Source organism: Cheilinus undulatus, linkage group 5 (assembly GCF_018320785.1).
Source record: "Cheilinus undulatus linkage group 5, ASM1832078v1, whole genome shotgun sequence".
Taxonomy (NCBI): Eukaryota; Metazoa; Chordata; class Actinopteri; order Labriformes; family Labridae; genus Cheilinus; species Cheilinus undulatus.
The window spans coordinates 44,515,246-44,538,293 of NC_054869.1; the positions used below are offsets into that span (position 1 = coordinate 44,515,246).

The window sequence follows — 23,048 nt, forward strand, 5'->3', positions numbered from 1 at the left end:
CAGAATTGTCTTTCATCCAGGGGAACTGCTTAATACCTCCGGAATACGGAACAATATGATACGGTATAATAAGGCAATAATAAGGGATTTGATATGATACACTATGGCAGTGTTAAAGGATTTGATACCATATGTTGTGACAAAGTACGCTATGACTAGACGCGAAACGAATGGATACAATATGATTCTAAACAATACAGTAGATATGATACAAGACGAGACAGTATGTAATGACACAGTACTATGTAATATAATACCACACTACAGATATATGAAAAATACAACATGATATGACACTACACAATATGATACAATGCATTTTGATATGATATGATACAATACAATATTAATTTATATAATACGTTAAGATATGATACAGTATGATGCAATGATTAGGGATGGGAATCCAGAATCATTCCAGTTGCGAGCAGGTCTAGCGAAAGGCAGTCGGCGTGAACAAGAGCAGAGAAGTCAAGGAAATAAACATGGCGGGCAATCACAAAAACAGGCTAAAGCGGTCAAAAGTGTGATTCATTTCTCAAAAGATGATGAAAACAGCGCAACGTACAACATCTGTTGAACAGTTATTTCATGCAAGTCATGCATCTTTGCACGAGAACTGTGAATTTTGTACAAGATTTCAATTTATTATGTTTTATCTTTAAGACAATGAGGAGTAGAAAACAAAAGAGATTTTTAAAAAATACTTCAGCATGTTCTCTTCCCAAATACTTAATGTGTAGCAATTTTAGTAATCAAAACTGTTTATTATAGCCAGTAATTGAAGTGTGCTTGTCACAGACTCTCACTGAAGGTGGCATACGTACATCTTGTTCAGTGTTCAGAGAGAAAGAGACTGAATGCAATTTAAGTTGTAAACAGTGAAAACCCACGTGGTTTACATTTTCCAAGAAGAAAATTCATCGTACAGGGTCAACAAGGGAATTGCTAAAGAATTTAATCAAAAAGCAGAATTGATAATGTCATTGATACCCGTAAGATCTTATCAGTTCCCATTCCTAACAACAGTCAGTTACAAAACAAGACAATATAATACAATACACAGTCTGCGAGGTTACTATGGGACCCAAATGGGGTTTGGTCTCTCTTGCCACCAAAACCTTAAAGGTAAGGAATTTGCACCCCAACCCCCTTTAACTGAATCCCCATGTAGACACCTACAATTAAAAGAATCACGTGGGGTGTATTCCAGATGCTCCAGCTGTTAGAAAAGCTGTGCGTCATATGAAGGCAGCGGGGCAAAGCCCTTGGGACTGTCATTGCTGGACTAGGAGGAAATCTCTGCACAACAAATGTAGGCTACATGTTGCTGGTGGTGCTTACAGGGCCGACAACCATCTCTCGACTATTTCTTAAAAGACCTGAGGCAGTCAGTCTGAGTTGGCACCTGAATTGTGACATATCTTGGGGAAGACTCTTCTATGCCTGCGGTTGACTGGGAAGTTACCTGGGGGGATAGGTCATAGGCGCAGGTGTAGATGATGGACATCAGGAGGCTGAAGCAGTACAGGACCAACGTTGACACAACAAAGTGCCAAATCTGCATATTCTCCCACACCTGACCTGACCTGACAGTCTGGGTCCAGAATAACAAGTACATCACAATACGTGGCGTCTGTAGTTTTTATTTTTAGATATTTCAAGATAATTGTGTAAGGATATATCACAAGGTCTGATTAAAGAAGGAATACAAAAATATGCCTATCAAAAGGTGAACTTCAGGATTTATGTGCTTTTTTTAACAGTAATTTCAGGGCAGTGTCACCACCTATCATTCTTTACACTTCTTATGACTTCTTATGGTTCATCTCTTAACTTCTTGTCATTATCCAACAATATGTACAGCTATGTATTATCCTCCTGAGTTGTGCAATTTAATAATTTATTAACTGGTGCCAAATATCAATATTGTAATTTTAGAAAATAATACAATGCCCTCAACAGATTTCATCTCCATATGCATCAAGTAAAGAAGAAGTTGACAGCTGGATTAAAGAAAACAAACAGTTGTTTGTGCCTGATACTGTCATCTAGCATTAAAATATTTTTATTTAGAATAAATCATCATAGAATTGCTTTAGCATGATATTATTGTTCACCACGTTTCACATATTTCTTTCCATATCACATAATGTTGTGCATATTGCTTGGTATAGTACTATGGGTTTCCTTACATTGCCCACCCTAGTCTAGAATGCAGCTTGAGATAAGGGTCTTTGTCTGGGTTGTGAAGTCTGATGTGATTCACTGGGCTCTGCTGTCTCTCTTGGAGTCTGCAGGTTATGACTCTGAGGTGTGTCGGAGATGAGTGTTTGGAAGAGATATTACATAACCCACTTTTTTCAACAGGGTGCACATCATCACTTGGAACGTGGGTTCGGCCACGCCACCTGATGACATCACTTCCTTGCTGGGGCTGAATGTCAGTGATGGAAACACAGACATGTACATTATTGGGTGAGTGCTGGTGCAGCAGTTCTTCACTTCACTTTTCTTGTCTCTTGTCCTCAATTGACACTGCAAACAGTTCCTCTAATAAGGCTCAGATCTGAAACACATGATGTCTCTGCTTGTGGCTACATATTCCCTCCACTGTTACATCATTAATGCTGCTAATCATCTTACATCTCTGTCCATGTCTGACCCCTGCTTTTGTGTTGATGTGTTTCATTTCTCTTCAAGGCTGCAGGAGGTGAACTCCATGATTAACAAAAGGCTGAAAGATGTCCTCTTCACAGACCAGTGGAGCGAGGTTTGCATGGAGAGACTCAGCCCCTTTGGTTACGTTCTGGTTTGTAATCTTTTTATTACCAACACATGCACACACTCATAATAAAAAGCTTCGATTAAGGCTGTTTGAATTACAGGATGGCTGATGAGATCTGTGCTTCCTACTGCTGTTTGGGTTCATTTTGTTCCCTGAAAAATGGAGGGGCTGATCATTTACAACAGGCGTGTAATGTCGGCGTATCTGCCATCTTCCTCTGTCTGCCAAGCTCATAAATCGAACTCTCACTTTTCCTAGTCTCCCCTATGTGTGCATATATGCCTGCATGCCTTCCCTATCTCCTCTGTTAAAATGCCAACAGATTAGGGATGCAAGATTTATCACAGTTTCATTGTTATCTCAGTATGAGCATTTGCAATGAAAAGAAAGCAAATGTCTGAATGTTACAATTAGTAAGATGTTTTTTAATGTGAAACAAGCAGTGCTTTTTCGGTCAGCATTTGTGCTAGTCTGCATTTTTTGGCCTTTGACCCTGCTTTTATCTCATTTGAACACTCAGTTAATTCAAATGTTAACAAGTTCATTGCAAATTAATAAGGGAAGAAAAGGGCTGCTTTTTAAGTTCTTTTAATTTAAGAGAAACATTTAACAAACACAGGTATTGTGTAAAGCAATATAACAGCAGATAGACAAAAGTTGGAATTTCACATGAAAATGTACTCTAAATCTTTGTTTGTTCAACACACTTCATGTTGTATTGCATTTTGGACAGTAGTATAAGGGCTGGGAAAAAATATTTTTCATATGGTTGTAAATGGTTGTCCTGACTTGTGAAACACTTGTGCTACTTATTAGAGGTGCTGGAAAAAAAGAATTCACATTAGAATTGCATTTATGAATCTATGTGATTCTGAATCGATTACAAATGTCTGAGAAGCAATATTTTTAAATATACTTCATCACATCCTGAATGCATTTTCGACAGAAACTAGTTTGAACACAGCAAATGTGCAGCTGGTATTTTTTGCATGCACCTTCTCCCTAGTTTTAGCAAAAACTAGTGCTGTGGTCAACCAAAGAAAATCTTGGTTGACAGAGATTACACCCACACACCGAGCAATCCATTGGTCTTAGAGGTAAAAAATCAACTAAATAAATAAATCAGCTTTATCCATGACGTGTTCCCGATTGTACCCTTCTGGTAATATGAATGACCTGACAAATAACACAACAAGCTTTATGAAGCTTTTTAAATTATTTTTATCCTCTTTATGTTGAACTAAAATAACAGTTGACTCAGAAATGATCAGCTTGAACCTGCCTTTAATCAAACAATTTCCTTGATCGTGGCATGATAACTCTTCAGCGTCATACAGCTTACAAATATCTACTGATCATTGTATTAATTTATAACAATAACAGTTAACAGGATCACTTGTTCCAGTCCGTGCTGTGTCATTTATGAGTATACATCAGCATGCATGCTGAGTTTATTTACCAAGGTGAAGTGAAAACAAATTTTGATGGTCTTGACTTAATGATCAGAAAACCTCATCTTTTCTCTCTAATGCTCTCCGTCTTCAACAGACACTACGTGGTATTGTCTCTTTATCATCAGATTTAAATGTTCACGTCAGCGTTATTTTCTGACTGGTGAATTAAACAAACCACAGAAGTTGGGGCTCTGATGGAGGGCAGAGCATTGACACTCAGCAGCACCACTTCCATATAAAAAGCCTGCAGCTTTATGTCAAGTATAAGATATGTTGTTTGAAACTTAATTACAGCGTAAAGGCTCTGAAACAATCAGAATATAACATATTCCACATCACTTTGAGTGCCTGCCTCTCTGCCTGTATCGCCCAGTGCTGCATTCCTCCTCTCTCTCTCCTGCTATGTGTCTTTCAATCAGTCAGCTGCACGCTCTGCTGTTTGGTTCAGGCATATGACCATGGTCGGATGAGATTGTATCGACCAACCATCTGACCAACTGTGTGAAAGGTGCCGGCCCTTGTAAAAACACCTTATGGAGTGTAGTTTTACCTAACTGACTCTTCAATTCAAAACCAGATGTGGAGGTGGATGGGGCCGTGTTGAGCACCTTTGAAAACAGGAATGTTTCTGGAAATACTTTAAGTTTTAAAGATATTCAATTAAAAAAATATATATAACATAGGGTCTACTTCAGGGTCTACTGGATTCAGCAGCCCCAGTAAAGTCTCGGGTGTCAGCTGCAAAGGCCGCATGTTATTGAAGATTAATTATGGACAACAAGCACAATGCTAGACTGTTATTTGACAAGGTATCCAAGATCACCCAACACCACCAAGCTAGTAGCAGCACTGATCTGTCTTCACATGACTTTTTATTGTATTTTAATGACAAGGTAGAGGATATCAGAACTAAAATTCCTCCGTTGTTAAATGACAAAGCAGAGGGATTAGTTACTTTTCCCATCTATGGTGGTGTAGGCTTCTTTGAATTTGAGCCTATTTCTTTAAACAGTCTCACCAAGGTTGTCATGGCGGCTCGGTGTACGACTTGCTCTCATGATCCTCTGCCAGCGTGGGTTATTAAGGAGCTCTGGTCCACATTAGGCTCTTATGTATTGTATATTTTGAATGTATCACTTTCCACTGGAGTTTTCCCAGTCTGTTTTAAATCTGCCATTGTTAAACCCTTGTTGAAGAAACCTGGTCTGGACGCTGACTCCCTAACTAATTAAAGGCCCGTCTCAAACTTGTCCTTTTTGTCAAAAGTGTTTGAGAAAGTGGTCTCGAATCAGCTTTTGAAGTATTTTTCATGTAATAATCCTTTTGAGCCTCTTCAGTCAGCTTTTAGGGTAAATCACTCCACAGAAACAGCGCTGACAAAAGTGGTGAATGATTTGTTACTAAATGTTGACTCGGAGGCGTCATCTGTTCTGTTGTTGCTGGATCTAAGTTCTGCTTTTGATACGGTGGATCACTGTATTTTACTGGACAGACTTGAAAATTATTTTGGCATCTCAGGCCAGGTGCTCCAGTGGCTGAGGTCGTACCTGTCAGAGAGATCTCAAAGTGTTTTCTTTAACAATGTGTTCTCTGAGTCCTGTGCTGTTAGGCATGGGGTACCACAGGGGTCTGTACTGGGTCCACTGTTGCTTTCTCTTTATCTGACACCCTTGGGCCAAATTCTGCATTCTTTTGGGATCTCTTTTCATTGTTATGCAGATGATTTACAGTTATACATGCCGTTGGTCCTTCATAGTGGATCTGACACTAATAAACTTCAGGCCTGTCTTTCAGCTGTTAGGAACTGGCTTTCGACAAATTTCCTGCTTCTGAACTCTGCAAAGACAGAAATGATGGTTATTGGGCCAGCAAAACTTAATCCTCTGTTTGATAATTTCGCTTTGTCTTTAGGTGACTGTGTTATTCATTGTAAAGACAGAGTTAAAAATCTAGGTGTGGTCTTTGATCAAACTCTTTCGTTCGAGTTCCATGTTAAAGAGGTGACCAGAGTGACCTTTTTCCACCTCAGAAATATTGCCAAGATTACACCAGTTTTATCGATCCGGGATGCTGAGGTCCTAATTCATGCTTTTGTTTCATCACGTTTAGATTGTTGTAATGTCCTTTTGTCAGGTTTGCCAAAGAAGAGCCTTCATGGTCTGCAGATGGTACAGAACGCAGCAGCTCGTGTTCTGACCAGAGCGAGTAGATATGAGCATATCACTCCAGTGCTGGCCTCTCTTCACTGGCTACCTGTTCATGTTAGAGCAGACTTTAAGGTGCTGCTGCTAACATATAAAATTGTAAATGGCATTGCCCCTTCTTACCTATCAAATTTGGTAAACCCATATGTCCCTACTCGTGCCTTGCGTTCTCAGGGTACTAGGCTTCTTAGCGTCCCAAAGGTCCGAAAAAAGACGGTTGGGGAACGGGCTTTTTCTTTCCGTGCACCGACATTATGGAACAGTCTACCTGTTGAAATCAGGAAGGCATCTTTCATCGATGTATTTAAAGCCAAGCTGAAGACCCACTTGTTTGCTGTTACATATGAGTCTTAAATTGTTTGTTTTACTGATCTCCGTTTGTATTGTCTCAGTATGTCTGTATATGTGGATTTTTTTTATGTTTTTATTGTCAAGTTGATTTTATCTCTATGTACAGCACTTTGACTGAAAGCGCTTTATAGATAAAAATATTATTATTATTATTATTATTAATATCATGTTTAAATTAATGTAAGCTTTCCAGTGTGAACATTTGTCATATTGCATCTTTAATGCATGTAGTTTTCACCTTAAAGCACCTGTGAGGCATTTTTATTTTGCATTGATCTGGTTCGTTTCTGGGCTGCAGGGGCTAGTGTTGTTGCCTCACAGCAAGAAGGTCCCTGGTTCTCTTCCCGGTCAGGGTCTTTCTGTGTGGAGTTTGCATGTTCTCCCCGTGTATGTGTGGGTTCTCTCCGGCTTCCTCCCACCACCAAAGACATGCTCGTTAGGTTAATTGGTGACTCTAAATTGGCCGTAGGTGTGAATGTGAGCGTGCCTGGTTGTTTGTTTCTATATATCAGCCCTGCGATTGACTGTCCACCAGTCCAGGGTGTACCCCTCCTCTCGGCTCTAGGCTCCAGCCCCCCGCGACCCTGAACAGGATAAGCGGTATAGAAAATGGATGGATAATTCGTTTCTGTGTATGTAGTGCTTTCTTACAATAAACCTCATCCTCTTGTCATTTAACCTTCAGAGGGAGTGATGTTTGTGAGTCTTTGTCTGAGAAAATGTAAATGAAGGCTGTTTCTGCGGTATGATCACTTAGTCTGAGACCCACACTGCAGCAGTTCCAATATATAAAATAATGGTGTCGAAATAGTTTGTTTTAATGCCCATGGGCTTGTTTGCTTTTGTAGATCATAGAGAGATTTTAATATTAATATCAGTTTGGTTCATAATTAACCGTAACCCTCCCAGAGCCTTCAGATATCCTCAGGAAGTTTGAAACATGGATGCAGAAATCGTCAAACACCAGGGTGAAGGTGTTTTCTGTGTTTTATGTTTCAAAGAGAACACATACAGTAGTTGCGTTTGGTGTTCGTCTGCCTGCCTCTGAAACTCTGTTGGCATGGTGAGCCACAGTGTGAATCAGCTGCTGAGCTAAAAGAGCTAGACAAATGTCTCCCAGGATGTTGTTTTATTTTTGGATCACGTTGCTGTCAGTGTTGATGTGCCGCTGACAGTGAGACTGACACTGTCCTGCAGCCATCTCGTGGTCGGCTGCATTTAAAGCTCGTTATAACCGTCTCCATGTTACTTTTAGTGTACTTCATCATGTGGACGTCAAAGCTGTGTGCAGGTTGGGGGGGGTTGTTAGTTTGTCTTCTATTGTAGGAATCTCTCTAGTCATTAGATAGCGGACGGATGTGAAAGTAACACGATCAGCACCATCGGCTCTGAGATAGTCCGCTCACTGTGACTTGTTATGTGGTCCAGACTGTAACTGCTGTGAGGACAAGAGAGCTAACTCGAATCAGCTCTCTACTGCAGAAACACAGAGTCGACAAGAAGCTTTTTCTGGCCATTCAACACACAACTGCTGATCGTCACCGTTATTTCTGTTTGTGTAAGCTACAATGTACATGCTCGAATTAGAAAAGTCAGTTGTTTTTATCCTTTATCTCAAACTGCAATACGGCACAATGTATTGAATGTTTTTGTCCGTTTTATTGGATTGACCTTTTTTAAATTTTGTCTACTGGACATTTAATTTGATACAAGACAAAACAGCTAAACAAACAGCATTTAAATGATGGGAATGACTTGTTATAGCCAATACAGTTGTTTTGTTCAACATTTAATTCATTGATTTCTGATGGGCTGTAAAGAAGGGTTTCTTTGTAAAAGTCACAGCCTATGTAAATGTTTTAAATAACAATTTTGCTGGTAGTCAGTTCTCCTACCTTTCTTTTTCTTTGTAATTCTTGGCATCACTTTTCAAATGAGCTATTAGAGTTTGACTATAAAATCCAGAATATAATCTGCACAAGGACACTGTTTAAGACTTTTCTTGGCGGAAAAGATGTTTTTGTTCTTTTTCTGATTGGCTCCAGCAGGATTTCTTTCACTAACTGTCTCCACTGTGGAGGAATATTGGCCCACCCTTCTTGAATAAAAATGTTTTAATTCAGCCACACTAGTGGATTTTCCAGCATGAAAAGCCTTTTCAGTGTCATGCTACAGCATCTCAAACAGATTTAAGTCCGGACCTTGACTAGGCCACTCCAAAGCCTTCATTTTGTTTTTTTAAGCCACTTGGAGGTGGACTTGCTGGTGTGTTTAAGATAATTTTCTTGCTGTATAACCCAAGTGCGCTTGAGGTTGAGGTCACAAACTATTGGCTGGACATTCTCCCCCAGGATTTTCTGGAAGGGAGCAGAATTCATGGTTTCATCAATTATGGCATCCAGGTCCTGAAGCAGCAATGCAGCCCCAAACCATTACACTACTGCCAACATGTCTGACTGTTGGTGTTATGTTCTTTTTATGAAATGCTGAGTTAGGCTGGCCACATACTAGAGGATTTTAAACCCAATCTGAGGCAAGATTTTCCTTCCCTGATGACCATGGGAGTGTATCCCAAGTGGAGGCTCATCATAAATTATAATTTGTCTGAATAATCCTCAAGTATGTAGTATCAGACAATTGTTTTACTGCTCTTAATCGTGTCGTAGCCTCACAGACCCTGAATCATACATTTCAAACATGTTTGATAGTAACAATTCTGGGTCGTAGTGCCACCATAACCAATGAGAGCGAGCACATCAGGTAGTGTCACCAGCCAGATCATATTTACTAAACCACTCACAACCATAAACACAACTGTACCTTTATTCCAGCGAAGATTTCATCCTTATTATTTTCCTTGTTTTATGATTTTTGCTGCAGCCGTAAGGTATGCCAGGATAGTCTGTGGTGGAGGGACAGCATGCTGACGTGATCACTCGAGGTCATTGGCAGGTCAGCAGGTGTGGTCTCCAGTGACTTTACAATCTGGCTGCGTCGTCTAGTGTATGCACTCAGAGAATTAAAGATAAAGAATTGTTTGAAATTGTCCTCACGTCTGTGGTCTCCACAGCTTTAAAAAAATAGTTGAAGATTTGAAAATCGTCTTTGTTCTAGCTAGATATAACATGATGCGCACCTTCCAAAAAGTTCCACTTTTGTCTCGGTCCACAGAATATTTTCCCGAAAGTCTTGGTTTTGGTCAGCAGTGGTTTTGGTCTTGGAACTTTCCCATGGATGCTATTTTTGCCCAGTCTCTTTCTTATTGTAGAATCATGAACACTGACCCAAACTGAGTCAAATGAGATATGAAGATCTTTGGATGTTGTTCTGGGTTCTTTTGTGACCTCCTGGATGAATCATTCATGCACTCTTGTAGTAATTTTGGTAGGCCGGCCACTCCTGGGAAGGTTCACCACTGTTCCAAGTTTTCTCTATTTGTGGATAAAGGCTCTCACCATGGTAGGCTGGAGTCCCAAAGCAGGAGAAATGTTCTTGAATTTTTTTAGATCACAGCAAAAAGTGTTGCTTTTTGGTATCTTTTCACCTGCTTCACTTGGCCTGAGTGTGGCTAGTGAAATTGAACTTGGCTTTCCAAAAAATGTGGTTAATCACAGTTAATTCATGATTTAACAAGGGATTAAATACTTTTCCACAGCGGGCCAGGTCAATTTGGATGGCTCTTTTCCCTTAATATATAAAATAATTATTTAAAACAGCATTTTGTATTTACTTGGGTTATCATTGTCTAACATTAAAATTTGTTTGATGATCTGAAACATTTAAGTGTGACAAATATTCAAAAAAAATCAGAAAGGGGGCAAATACTTTTTCACAGCACTGCATATGTGAAGATTAAGGTTGCTTTTCCCTGAACTTCAACACTGCTTTGCTTACATCACACTCACAGCTTGCTGTTTTTAGTCATGCGAGTGCCGTACAAGGTCAAACATACACAGCCATGCCTTCATTCTCTCTCTCGCTCTCTCTAACATACACTCACTCACACACACACACTTGTCTCTGGGCTTAAATGTCTTCTTTCTTCCCAGCCAAAATGTAGCATGACAGCCTTCAGGAGCACTGATGTTGATGAGAAATGCTTTCAAACCACAGAGCATGTAGCCATAGGTAGATCCTCACACACACAGATACACACAGGCATTGTCTGTGTCCACACACATAACACAAATAAAGTTGCTCTCTTTACGCTTCAGTTGAATCCATTACGCAACAAAGTTGTTCAAATAGCCGGTTTGTATACAAGCAAGGGGGTCTTGTGTCACGTGGAGATTTGTGCCTCCATTACTGCCCACAGGGCATTTCAGCTGCAGTGTGATCATGCTGCTTCGGCCTGCAGTTGGGGGTTGGGATGTGTGGACCGCTGGAGAGAGGGAGAGGAGCATAAATGTCTGCTGAGGGGTTTGACATAGTATGCAGATTCCTCATCTTGCTCCACTTGACAGATGCACGTGTCGTTTCTCTGCCACTCTTGTACAGTAAAAATGTGCACTTGGCTTTACTGCAAATGCAATAATGTCAAAATCTGCACGTCATTATGTGGCAGAACAAGAAACAAGTGCTTTGGATGATGGCAGAGGGTTCAGAGGAAACAGAGGTCTGGTTATGGAGTGGCTGAAGTGTGTTTGTCATATTTCCTCTACAAAGTGGCCACAGTGAGGGACGACCACAAGCGATGGCCTCCTTAATGTGCATCACTTCATGTAAAGTAGTGGGAGAGCTGGGCCACGGGCTCCTGCAGGGCTAAATGGAAATGCAAGAGGAGAGAGAGAGGGAAGGATAGTGAGCGTGAGAAAGGCGAAGAAAAGCACTACAAAAGGACTCACAGAAACACAGCTGTAATCATTTGTTTATTTAAATTTTAGTGCAAATTTAACAGATGTACATACACTAAACCTGAAGTCTATCAGAGTTATGAAAAGCTCATCCTGATAACCCACTGTGCACCTGTTATTCCTTCCTATCTTGTCTGATTTTGTCTTCCTGTCCATCTGTCCCTCAGGTGACCTCTCAGAGGATGCAGGGTTTGCTGCTGCTCGTCTTCGCCAAGTACTTCCATTTGCCTTTCCTCCGAGGAGTCCAGACTGAGACCACCCGCACCGGCCTTGGGGGTTACTGGGTGAGACGGCCTGTGACATGGTTTTGTGATAAGCACTGTGTCTATACACATAATAGAGGAATAACTGCACTCTGTTAGAGTCAGAGGAAGGCCTATGATGTCTTTTCAGCTTTACACATGCATGTTAACTTATGGTTAAATGGTGTTACATCTAGTTTCATGTGAACTGAAAAGTATGGAAAAGCCAAGCATCATGAAGCTAGTGCTGGGTATTAAGCAAGTTAGAGTTTGTAACTTTCTGCCCCTCAGAGTAGGTAAACCATATCCCAAAGGCAGCCATGCTCCTGTGGCATCCTGCTCAGAGTGGGATGCTCAAATATTTTCATTATGGAATTGTGCAATTAGCTGACTAAATGGTTATTTTTAAATCCATCATTCAGCAGCAGAAGTAGTAGTTTCTGAATTTTTTTAAAGAATTTTTCACTTAAGTACAAGCCCACAATCCTGGTTAAATGCTCCTTATAAACTGGACTTTTATTGTGTATGGAAAGTTCTAAAATGTTCCCTCTGTTATGTTTACTGTTGTTAATTTGAAGAAATTATTATTGTTTTCCTCATTAAGAGTAACACAAACGTGCACAATTACTCTCCAATCACAACATACAACTGGTGGCCAAACCACTGCAGTCTAGTTTACCTCTTCAGGCTCAGTGCTTTGATTACATTGGCCCCATTATCTGTGCTGATGACCATCTGAAAGTTTCTGACAAGTTCCATGACATGAGAATATCTAACAGACCTTGATAAAGGAGCTCTCCTGTGTGGTCATCTGGAAAAAAAAAAAAACTTGCTTGGAGGCACAGCATTTTTAGCTCCTACTTGTCCATGTGAGGTGCTGTTAGGCTGAGATAAGGCTTGCAGGTTCTGCTGGACCACAGATCTGTAGTTGTGGAGAATGAGGTCACAGTCTTTAGCTGCTGGGCCACCTTTTCTCTTACTGAAATCAACAACTCTGAAAGGGAGTTTCCAGAAAAAAAAGGCCAGGCAAATCATTCATACCTTATAATATTTTTAAATCCTGGCTCTTGAACAGTACTCAATGGGGTCATGTCTTTGACGATGTGTTGTGTTACTGCTGCCATAATCTCTGTCAATATGTTGTGAATTTTTCTTTGTTTTGTTGTGGATGACATTTCAGGGAGTGAAACAAATTTGTGGTACTACCACCTTTTGCAGCAATCGTCTAACAACATATTTAACAGATTACCGCATTTTATTTGATGTCTTCCTTTTATAATCCAAACTACTGCCAGGCACTCGCTAACTTGCCTTGACTGTAAGTTTTCTTTCTCCAGCTCTCTGATGCTTCTCCCTTCTTTTTTGATGCTAAAATGCACAGGCGAGGAGGAGGGTTTTCTGGATGGGCAAGGGACAGTGCTGTCTGCTGTGAGAGAGGAGTTAGGAGACAGTGGGAGAAGCAGAACTCCAGAGAGAATTGCAGGCTGACGCCTTACAACTTCAACACAATTTATACTCAATGGCTGCGCAATTTTATATTTCTAATGTGACAAAAGCTGCAATAAATAGACTTTATTAGATATATTGTTCACCCCTATATGTAAGGTTTACAAAAACAGCTGCAGAAAGGCCTTTAAGTTTACAGTAGTGCCACTACTACACTTTGTAGAAGTACCTTTATTTTCAAAAAAGGAAAAACTTTTATTTTTTTGGAAAATATATTATTTTTTAAAGCAGCACTGTTAAAACTGGAGATTTTGTATTAATGCTACTTGAATCCACAGTACATAAAATTCAACCACCAGGGGGCTCTCAATAAAATCAATAACACAGTACAGACCTTGAGTACAGACCGGCACTGCTAGGCTCTGCCCACCTCCCCTGTTGCTAAAACCTTATGGATTGGATACGTAGCAAGCAGGGCAGCATGTCAAGACATTAATGTGTAGACGTTAGAAATGACTGTCTTGAAACAGCGTAATGCCAGTCTTGTAGTACTGGAGTCCAGGACTCGGACTTGAGTCCGACTTGAGTCCTGATTTGGAGGCCTTGTGACTCGACTTGGACTTGAGCACTGATGACTCAGATTTTGACTCGGAATTGATATTTAACTGCATCAGGACTCGAGGATGAAGAGGAGGACCCAAACATTTTTTTCCCATGACTGTTTTATTCTGTAATATTTGTTGTTTTTGTGTGAGAAACCCACTCATAACTGATCAGTGTTCACGCAGCGCTCAGCATGTGCGTACACCTGCACGCATGTTCACGTGTGTCTAACCTGCTGTCTGTGAAACAACCAGAAGAGAGAGAGCAGGAGGAGCGGGCGAACCTGGTTGTGTGAGGCAGCCTTACGAGGAGCTGAGAGGTTGATAGGTAGCTTAAACCTGTAGCTCTTCTCATTCCCATGGTAATCTTTACAAGAAATTGAACTAAATGCTGTTAGCCTACCTTTGAATCGCTAAAAATCTCCATCAGCTGCTCAGATTCATCATATTATCAATCCAACATTGGAATCTGCGTTAATATCAGCGAGCTAACACTGATTAGTGAGATAAACAAGGTGGCGTACGGTAAAACTATGATGTGTTTAAAGACAACTCAAACTTTAGAGTATCGAAGGGGGGACAAAGTTAAAACCTTTTTATGATGTGTTCAAATGTCCCACAGAGAAAACTGGAATTTTAGTTTTTAGTGAGAAATCAGAATAAATCCAATCATTTCAAAGGAGGAATATTTAGTATAAGATAGATGTAAAGTATGAGTTTAGTTAAAGACATGTCTCATTTTTCCACCCTAAATACACAAATAATCATGTTGATATAGCTAATACTATCAATGAAGAGTGTGATCATTAAGGAGTATTAATAAGAATATCAATATCAATAAAAATCAATGACCCTCATCCTGGACTGGAATTTTTTTGAATTATCATCGACTAAAACTAGAGTAAAACCATGAAAGGTGATCAGGACTAAAATGTTACTAAAACTAAGCGTATTTTTGTCAAAATACGTTTAGTTTTAGTAACATTTTAGTTACATTACATTTTAAAAACACATCAGCGTAACCCACTTGTAAAGCTGGAATGGCTTAAAAATGATTATTTAATTTAATTTGGCTCAAGGTTTTAGGTACTGGGGACTAGTCTAGGACTCGAACATGGGTAATGGGGACTCGACTTGGACTCGGACTCGGGTAATGGAGACTCGACTTGGACTAGGACTCAGGTAAAGGGGACTCGACTTGGACTCGACTCAGATTTTTCTACGGTGACTCGGACTTGAACACTATGTTCTCGGGACTTGACTCGGACTTGATGTTTGGTGACTCGACTACAACACTGCGTAATGTGGTAACTTTAGCTATAGTGTGTGCTCCTTAGTTGTTGCAATTTATTGCTACAAATATTTTCAGTTCTCAAAGCTAATACTAGCTGTTATAATAGATGTATAGATAGACCAAAACACTACATATCTTTATGTGTTTTTTGTTTAAAGTCACTTGTTCTCTTTAAACACTAAGATAACTGGGGGGCTAAGAGTGTGTAGATCTGGATTACAAGGGCTCAGAACAGCAAGGTAGTGCTCAGTTAAAAGGGAAATCCTCTGACTAAACTCAAACAAGCATGAACTTCCTGCAGATCTCATCCTGAAACATCTTTTAGTGGGTCAGGTCAGTCAGGAGAACAGTAGGAGGGAATCTGCAGACTCATCCTGTCTCCCACTGTGCACTTTACAGTCAGCATTAAGTATTGATGAAGCTCACTGCTCCTTAATGAGACAACCTTCCTGTTCGTCTGCAGTGCACGCGCTAGAATCACTCACTACAGTGAAAAACAGATGTAGTACTTGGCACATGTCCATCTTCACTGATTGTGGTAGACTAATAACCATAAAAATTCAAATAAAAGCCAATCTTAATGAAAAGATAAGCCCTTTTATAGGCCAGATGTGGATGCATGTTTGACAAACGTCATTCCAAAACACATACATACACAGTAAGAGTTGATAGGGTAGGCAACAGTTTTTGGCCATATGTTTCACTCACTGTCAGCTCAGTTTCCAGATCTAAATCAAGAGAAGCAGCAGAAAAACGTTAAACATATGAAGCTCAACTTTATTCATTCACTAATTCCTTTATTGATACGTTGGGCAACGACAGATTCAGTATAGAAATGGAGTTGAAAAAATATTTTACATTGCACCGCACCACATTATTTAGAGCTGAATCTGATTTCTGATACGACTTCTGTCCCAGGAAGGGCCTGATATATAAAATCTATAGAGTGCATGCATGCAAAACAAGGTTGATTGAATTTTTGATTCTTTGATACTTTTTTGAAACCAAGTGTTTTAAGATAAAGGATCTTAGTTATTGAAAGGATTGATAGTATTGAAAATGGGTGACTGCAGAAAGACGTTTTTTATCTGTCTTTGTTTAAGTTGTATAAACAAACGTAATGAAAGCAGTGAGCTCTTCTTTCCACACGTGTAGTCCGTTGCACAATATATTCCTACGTTAAACAAATAAACAACAGCACTTAGCGTCACATTAGCTTTGTTAACTCTCAGTTAGCCTGCTGGCACATTAGCTGCTACCATAACTTAGAAGCTAACAGCAGCCAAATACCATCCTCCACTGAAAACACCAACAAATCATCCAAACAAATAACTAACCAGTGCCATGTTAACTATTAACCGCATTAAAACTCTGCATTAAAAATGAAAATTGAGTGTTACTACCAGTTGTCACATATTAGTCCTCATAAACTGATGATCTCAACTGTAACCTCTGCTAAAACAGTAAATCCAATCATTGTGGTTTCTTTGGAGTAGTCCCAAAGAAAGACAAAAGCCTCCATTGTGGGTAGTTCAGTGCAGTCCTCCTCTCATTGATGGCTTTTCCTGCAGATGAAGTTACGTTTGCTGCTGCAGATTTTATTGGCTAGATTAGCCAGAAAGCCCTAAGCTAACACTCACAGCTACGAGGAAGTGAGATGGTGCTACCGCTGTCAGCCCTAATGATCCATGCCTTTCTGCATGACATGGGTCTTTGTTGAATGTAGTTCCCCTGCATCTGAGATATGCTCATAGGTAGATTTACCCGTTCATCATAGTTCACTACAACTCTGCTCGGCCCAAGCCCTTCCTCGTTCCACCTGGGACAAGGAGGGGCCTGTTTATGTCGCTCCGCTATCTGCAGTCCACTTTATTTCCACTTCCTTATTACCTGCATTGATGACAAATTGTGAATCCTTCTATCTTGCTGATTTCCCAGTTGCTTGGAGCTCTTCTGGAAATGGACTTTGTGTGATGCAATCTGAGCTGATTAGGGCTGGGCAATTAATCGCAAATTAGATTAAATTGGAATATGACCTGCTGCGATTTACAGATAGCAAAAACTGCAATATTTCTTCAACTTGAAATGTGTCAAAATACCAATTTAATACCTTTTTGCAGCACATTATGCAAACATTCAAGTTTTTTTAGAATAAAAAGTCCTGCTTTACTAATGTTGATGTTTTTTCTTATTTAAAAAGAGACTAAAATAAAAATGATCATCCCCTTCAGTATAGCACAGTATATTCTATCTAATATTGTGTAAGTTATAATATAGAATGACTTATTGCTTGCATTTATTGAAAAATATAGAAGACGAGGAACCTAAAAATAATTGCATATAAAATCGCAATCGCAATATTGGGGAAAAATTGCAATCTTATTTTTTTTGCGAATTGTTCAGCCCAATTGTTGATCATGTGAATATTTACCACCTAAATTAGCCATGTGCTTCGTAGATAAAAAACTCCAGCACTGAACAGGAAGTAGGTCGTATTAAAATTATTTTCAGTTTATTTAAATATGGGTTTATACTAAAGGATTCTTGACAACATTTTTTTTTCTGGGTCACACAATATATAATATTTAATATCCCATGTTTACTCATGTGCTAATTGGCATATTTTTACAGCTAGATAATTTTTCTGTTAATATCCTTATTAAAAAATCTGTATGGTTTCCGTGTGTTATTATTATTTATGTATTATTTGGTAACTAAAAATAAGAAACAGCCCAGTATCTAATGCTTAACACTTGGATTTATGGCAAACAGCCTTTGCCATCTTGACACCCTACTTAGAGAGACAGACTAAATCACTTTTTGTACTGGTATGAGAAAAGGGTAAACATTTAGCTGAATAGGCCCACATGTCTGTACAGTCTTCATGAAGAAAGTTTTCAGACTTTTTGATACTTTCATAGATATTTGATACCATGTTTTAAAACGGTACAGCGGCTATTATTCAGAAATTGTGCGATTATTTTAATACTATCGATTAATGATTGGTAGTATCAAAAAGTACTCGAGTTTTAACAAACTACATCTGTTTCATAAGGAAGATGTATAGGTGTACATGTCATAGAAACATGGCTGCAGGGGAGTCTGATTTGTTGACTATATTCGTGTATGTGTGAGGGGCAGAAACTTGAAATTACAGTAGTGGTCATACAGTTAGGTCTGTAATTTGCTTGCGTTAAAACAACAAAATGGTGGCTGATGTGTAGACTTTCAGTTTTATTTTAAGGAGGAACAGTTTCATGGCCAGGTGTGATCTGTTCCCTCATTGGTTTAATGAATGTAAATGTATCAAGGCACAGAAATCTTAAACATTGGACTTTTCACAATCTAACACCCAATGGTTGGAGATGTAGTTAAAAATAAAGTCCCAACATACTGGATGCTACTGAACAAAGCTGCATGTTCTTTTTTTTTTCAGAGACAAGTTACAAGGAAACTCTCCTCTCAGAGTGGCTTTCTTGCTTGCCTGCTTTTGTAATGTTACTCATCCTCCTCTCTGTTTGTGTCTGTTTTAGGGGAATAAAGGTGGTGTGAGCGCCCGCATGTCTGTGTTCGGTCACACCATCTGCTTCCTGAACTGCCACCTGCCGGCTCACATGGAAAACTCGGATCAGCGCATGGAAGACTTTGAGAGCATCCTGCAGCAGCAGCAGTTTGAGGGCCAGGCCGCCACCGGGGTGCTTGACCACGAGTATGAAACACACAAACAGAACACATTTCCAAATCAACACGTTATTAATATTATTAATGTCTTGGAATTGATAACAAGCTCTGAGATATCCCTAACAACCTCACATTGTTTCTAAACATGAATGTTTTATGAGTTTTATCATGTCACATTTAGTAATGCATAAGTACAGCTGCCTGCATTTAATGAATTATTAAATGATCTCTGTCTCTCAGCGTGGTGTTCTGGTTTGGTGATCTCAATTTCCGCATTGATGATCTGGAAATGCAAGTGGTAAAGTCAGCCATTGATAACAACAAGTATACAATGCTGTGGGAAAAGGATCAGGTAAATATAAAACATGTCAAATCTTTTTTTTTTTTAAATCTAAAGCCCTGGAAAACAAGGAAAAAAAACCCAGACATAAATCTAAATTTATCATTTGTTCTAATGCATCTGTTTACTAAAGTAAAGTTACCAAAGTGCAAACCACAACACAGACTTCCAAGGTGGGATTGTTTTATAATAAGGTACATCCCCAATTAAAAAAAGTTGGGGCGCTGTGTACAATTTAAATAAAAACAGAATGCAATGATTTTTAAAATCTCATCAATCAATATTTTATTCACAGTAGAACACAAACAACATATGAGATATAACTGAGACATTTTCATTAAAAATATTAGCTCATTTTGAATTTGATGGCAGCAACACTTTGAAAAACGTAGGGACAGGGCCATGTTTACCATTGTGTAGCATCCCCTCTTTTTTACATTCCACACAGCATCCCAACATTTTTTGAATTGGGGTTGCATATAATTTGTTTGTAATACTACATGCAAAGGTCTTTCCTTTCTTATCACAAGAAAATGGAGTATATGAAATAATAATTTTATGTTTTCTTTTGACCTCTATGGCTGATTAGTCAAATTTTACATTCAAAAATATAATTGAGCAATTCCACTGATTATTGAGAAAAATATTCGAGATCACAGCTCTTAAGATAGTATTATAACATCTGTTCAGCCACATTCACAAAAAAATACTTGAAGAATAGAAAATCATCACCACAAAACTCTTAAAATTTTGTATGTTTACAAGTCTCCAAACATGAGTTTAAGCTTTTTTAACAGGATTATTTGTACAGCATGGCACTCTGTGCATTGCCTCCTCTTTATTTTTAGATTCTAATCAGGTTATATCTGTGATTTTTATAATGATTATTCTTTTATCCACTGGAACACTGTAAGACTTCAATTCCAAAGCCTGTGAGTTCTAAAATTTCTAGTTAGAGAGGATGTCAAAGAAGCCACTGGAGGGCAGTAGAGACACTCTTTCCTTTTTGAAGGGATGCCAAAAACGCTGGTACGAAGTCTTAGCATTCTCAGCTCAGCTCAGCTTTATTTGTATATATATATATATATATATATATATATATATTTGTATAGCTCCTTTCATACATGAAAACATGCAGCCCAACGTACCTCACAAAAAACAGGCAGAAAATATTGATGAAAGTAGAGTAAAGAAAGATATAATATAGAAAATAATTTATAATAGATAAAAGAAATAAAATGGATACAGTTAAAGATTCTAAACTACCAACATTATTAGAATAAAATCAGCGTAAGTAATGCAGTGTTTATTTGTTGTTATTGTTATAGCTCAACATGGCCAAAGACAGCGAGACAGTGTTGGAGGGTTTCCAGGAGGGGCCGCTGAAATTTCCTCCCACCTACAAGTTTGACGTGGGGACGAACACATATGACACGAGGTAGGGGACGCCAGGGGCGGGGGCTGAAAAAGGCCACTGATCAGATACAGAGCTGCAGTAATACTCTCCTCTCTGAAAGGTCCTCAGCAGCCTGAGGGGAGCAGGAAACTGACCCTTTGTTCCACACGTATCTGTTTATTTTATCAAGGCAGACTTTAAGAGAAACCATCTGACATTATAAGATATCCTGGGCATTTTTCTTTCCTTTTTGGTAAACTAAATAAAAAAAATTCAAAAGAAAATATGGTGCAAGAAGAGAGATATTTGTATTTAAAATTGTTTGAGATGACAGTGCTAACATGGTCATTAACGATGATTCCTCTACTGTATGCAGGGTGTGAAAGACAACTAAAAGTTTTACATTTTCATCAGGATTTATTTTGTTTTAAGAGCACAAAAACAAGAATGAGTGAAATTTGAAGAGGAGCTATGTGTGGATAATGAATAAATTATTCTTTTCTTGCCCCTTATCTCTTTCTGTCCCTCACTCAGTGGGAAGAAGCGTAAACCGGCTTGGACCGACCGCATCCTGTGGCGTCTGAGAGCCACCGCACCTGCAGCTGCTCTTAGCGCAGGTAAGCGTGGCTCCATGTCGGGACTGACCAGTGGGATTAAAGTGACGCAGCACTACTACAGAAGTTACATGGAGTATATCGTCAGTGACCACAAACCCGTGTCATCCATCTTCACCCTACAGGTGAGATGCACTGTGACAAGACTGACGGTGTAAACATCTGTCATAGTTATTCACCTTTCATCATTTAAACTTTACCCTTAGCTAGTGTCTTTGACTACTTTTATTGAAAAGTGTCGTCTTGATGTATATGCAAACAAGAGTCCATGATGGAGATGGCAGTTAAAACAGAAGATCAGAGGCACCCAAGTCCTTTATTAAGCAGGGACGTCCATGCCTGATGAAGATTTGTTGGTCTAAAACTGAAATGTTTTTGATGTTTTGTCAGCTAAATTAGACTAAAAATATAGTGAAAATAAAAATGACTGAATCAAATAAAAATGTCAAAATATTTTCAAAATATTTTTTAAAAATCTAGAATGGCTGCGTAAATTAACCCAGCTCCTCTGCTGTCATTTGTTTTGAATGTTCTCTGTAGTTCCCTTATAAAGTGGATGTTCCTCTGGTCACGCTCATAGTGGAGGATGAGTGGAACAGCATCCCTGATGCCATCGTTAAATTCAAACTGGCTCCAAACTTTGCCCGCAGCTCCTGGGACTGGATCGGACTGTATAAGGTAAAACAAAAATCCTATCCAAATAACAGTTAAACTCAAAACCACAATAATGTTCACTGCAAAGTAGCTTTCAGTAGTTAAGGAATTTTCTTGGTGTTTTTGATGCCAAAAAAAGAAAACAGAAGATAAAAAAGTAGAGCCTTCTATTGTAAAGGAAATAAAAATGTTGTCGGCCTTAGGCCGGCCACACACTGCAGGATTTTAAGCCTGATTTGAGGCAAGATTTTCCTCCCCTGACGACCGTGGGGGCGTATCCCGATGTTTTTTTAATTTTGCTGCACCTGTAACACATGCAAGGGCAGCCTGTTGTGGAGGGACAGCAATAGGGTATTGACAGACATACGCGTTTGTGTTTTTCTGAAGCTGTGATCACCCGAGGTTGCTGGCAGGTCAGCAGGTGTGTGGTCTGACAGTCTGTGGCTCAGTTGACTAGTGTGTGCATTCGGAGGATTGAAGATAAAAAAATCGTTTGAAATTGTCCTTATGTCTGTGGTCTCCCACGGTTTCAAAATTGTATAAGATTTAAAAGTGTGTGGCTGGCCTTAGAGTTTACAGAAATATCTAAGTCCTGTTAATGTTCTGCTTAATTCTGATTAGGTGCTTTATAAATACTAAGTGGCTGTTGAATAATCATTCTCTGGTAATCATAAGGACTTTCTTGACATTTTTCCTGAGCGGAGTAATTTGAGTCTGATTGCGCTGATGCCTCCTCAGGTGGGTTTCAAACACCATAAGGACTACGTGGGCTACGTGTGGGCCAAACAAGAAGAGAATGACTTTCTCCGACAAGAACAGCAGGTAAAGTGGACAAAACACTCCAATTTCTCCTTATATGTCTTTTTATTTCATGTTTAATGCATGTACACTGTCTTTCAGGTAAATTTTACGGAGGAGGAACTGCCCAAAGGCTCAGGGGACTTTATCTTGGGCTACTATAGCAACAACATGAGCACCATTGTGGGTGTAACAGAGCCATTTCAGGTAATTATTGCCTCAACTCTGCTTTCTGTAGGTCAGAACCATCAAATGCATTTCGTATCAGAGGGTGACATTACTTCTTATGTGTGCTCTTACTGCTAATGTTCCCATCTGCATCTCTACACTT

General features: G+C 39.3%; 1 protein-coding gene across 1 annotated transcript in view; it reads left to right on the plus strand.

Moving 5' to 3' along the window:
• The window catches only part of inpp5jb (inositol polyphosphate-5-phosphatase Jb), a 51,083-nt gene that overhangs the window by 20,979 nt on the left and 7,056 nt on the right, over positions 1–23,048 (plus strand). The window contains exons 3-12 of the mRNA XM_041787679.1: positions 2,371–2,478; positions 2,704–2,812; positions 11,818–11,934; positions 18,768–18,943; positions 19,156–19,267; positions 20,584–20,693; positions 21,186–21,390; positions 21,806–21,943; positions 22,658–22,741; positions 22,820–22,924. Of these exons, the coding sequence (XP_041643613.1) occupies positions 2,371–2,478; positions 2,704–2,812; positions 11,818–11,934; positions 18,768–18,943; positions 19,156–19,267; positions 20,584–20,693; positions 21,186–21,390; positions 21,806–21,943; positions 22,658–22,741; positions 22,820–22,924 (1,264 nt within the window). The remainder of the gene's footprint in view (positions 1–2,370; positions 2,479–2,703; positions 2,813–11,817; positions 11,935–18,767; positions 18,944–19,155; positions 19,268–20,583; positions 20,694–21,185; positions 21,391–21,805; positions 21,944–22,657; positions 22,742–22,819; positions 22,925–23,048) is intronic.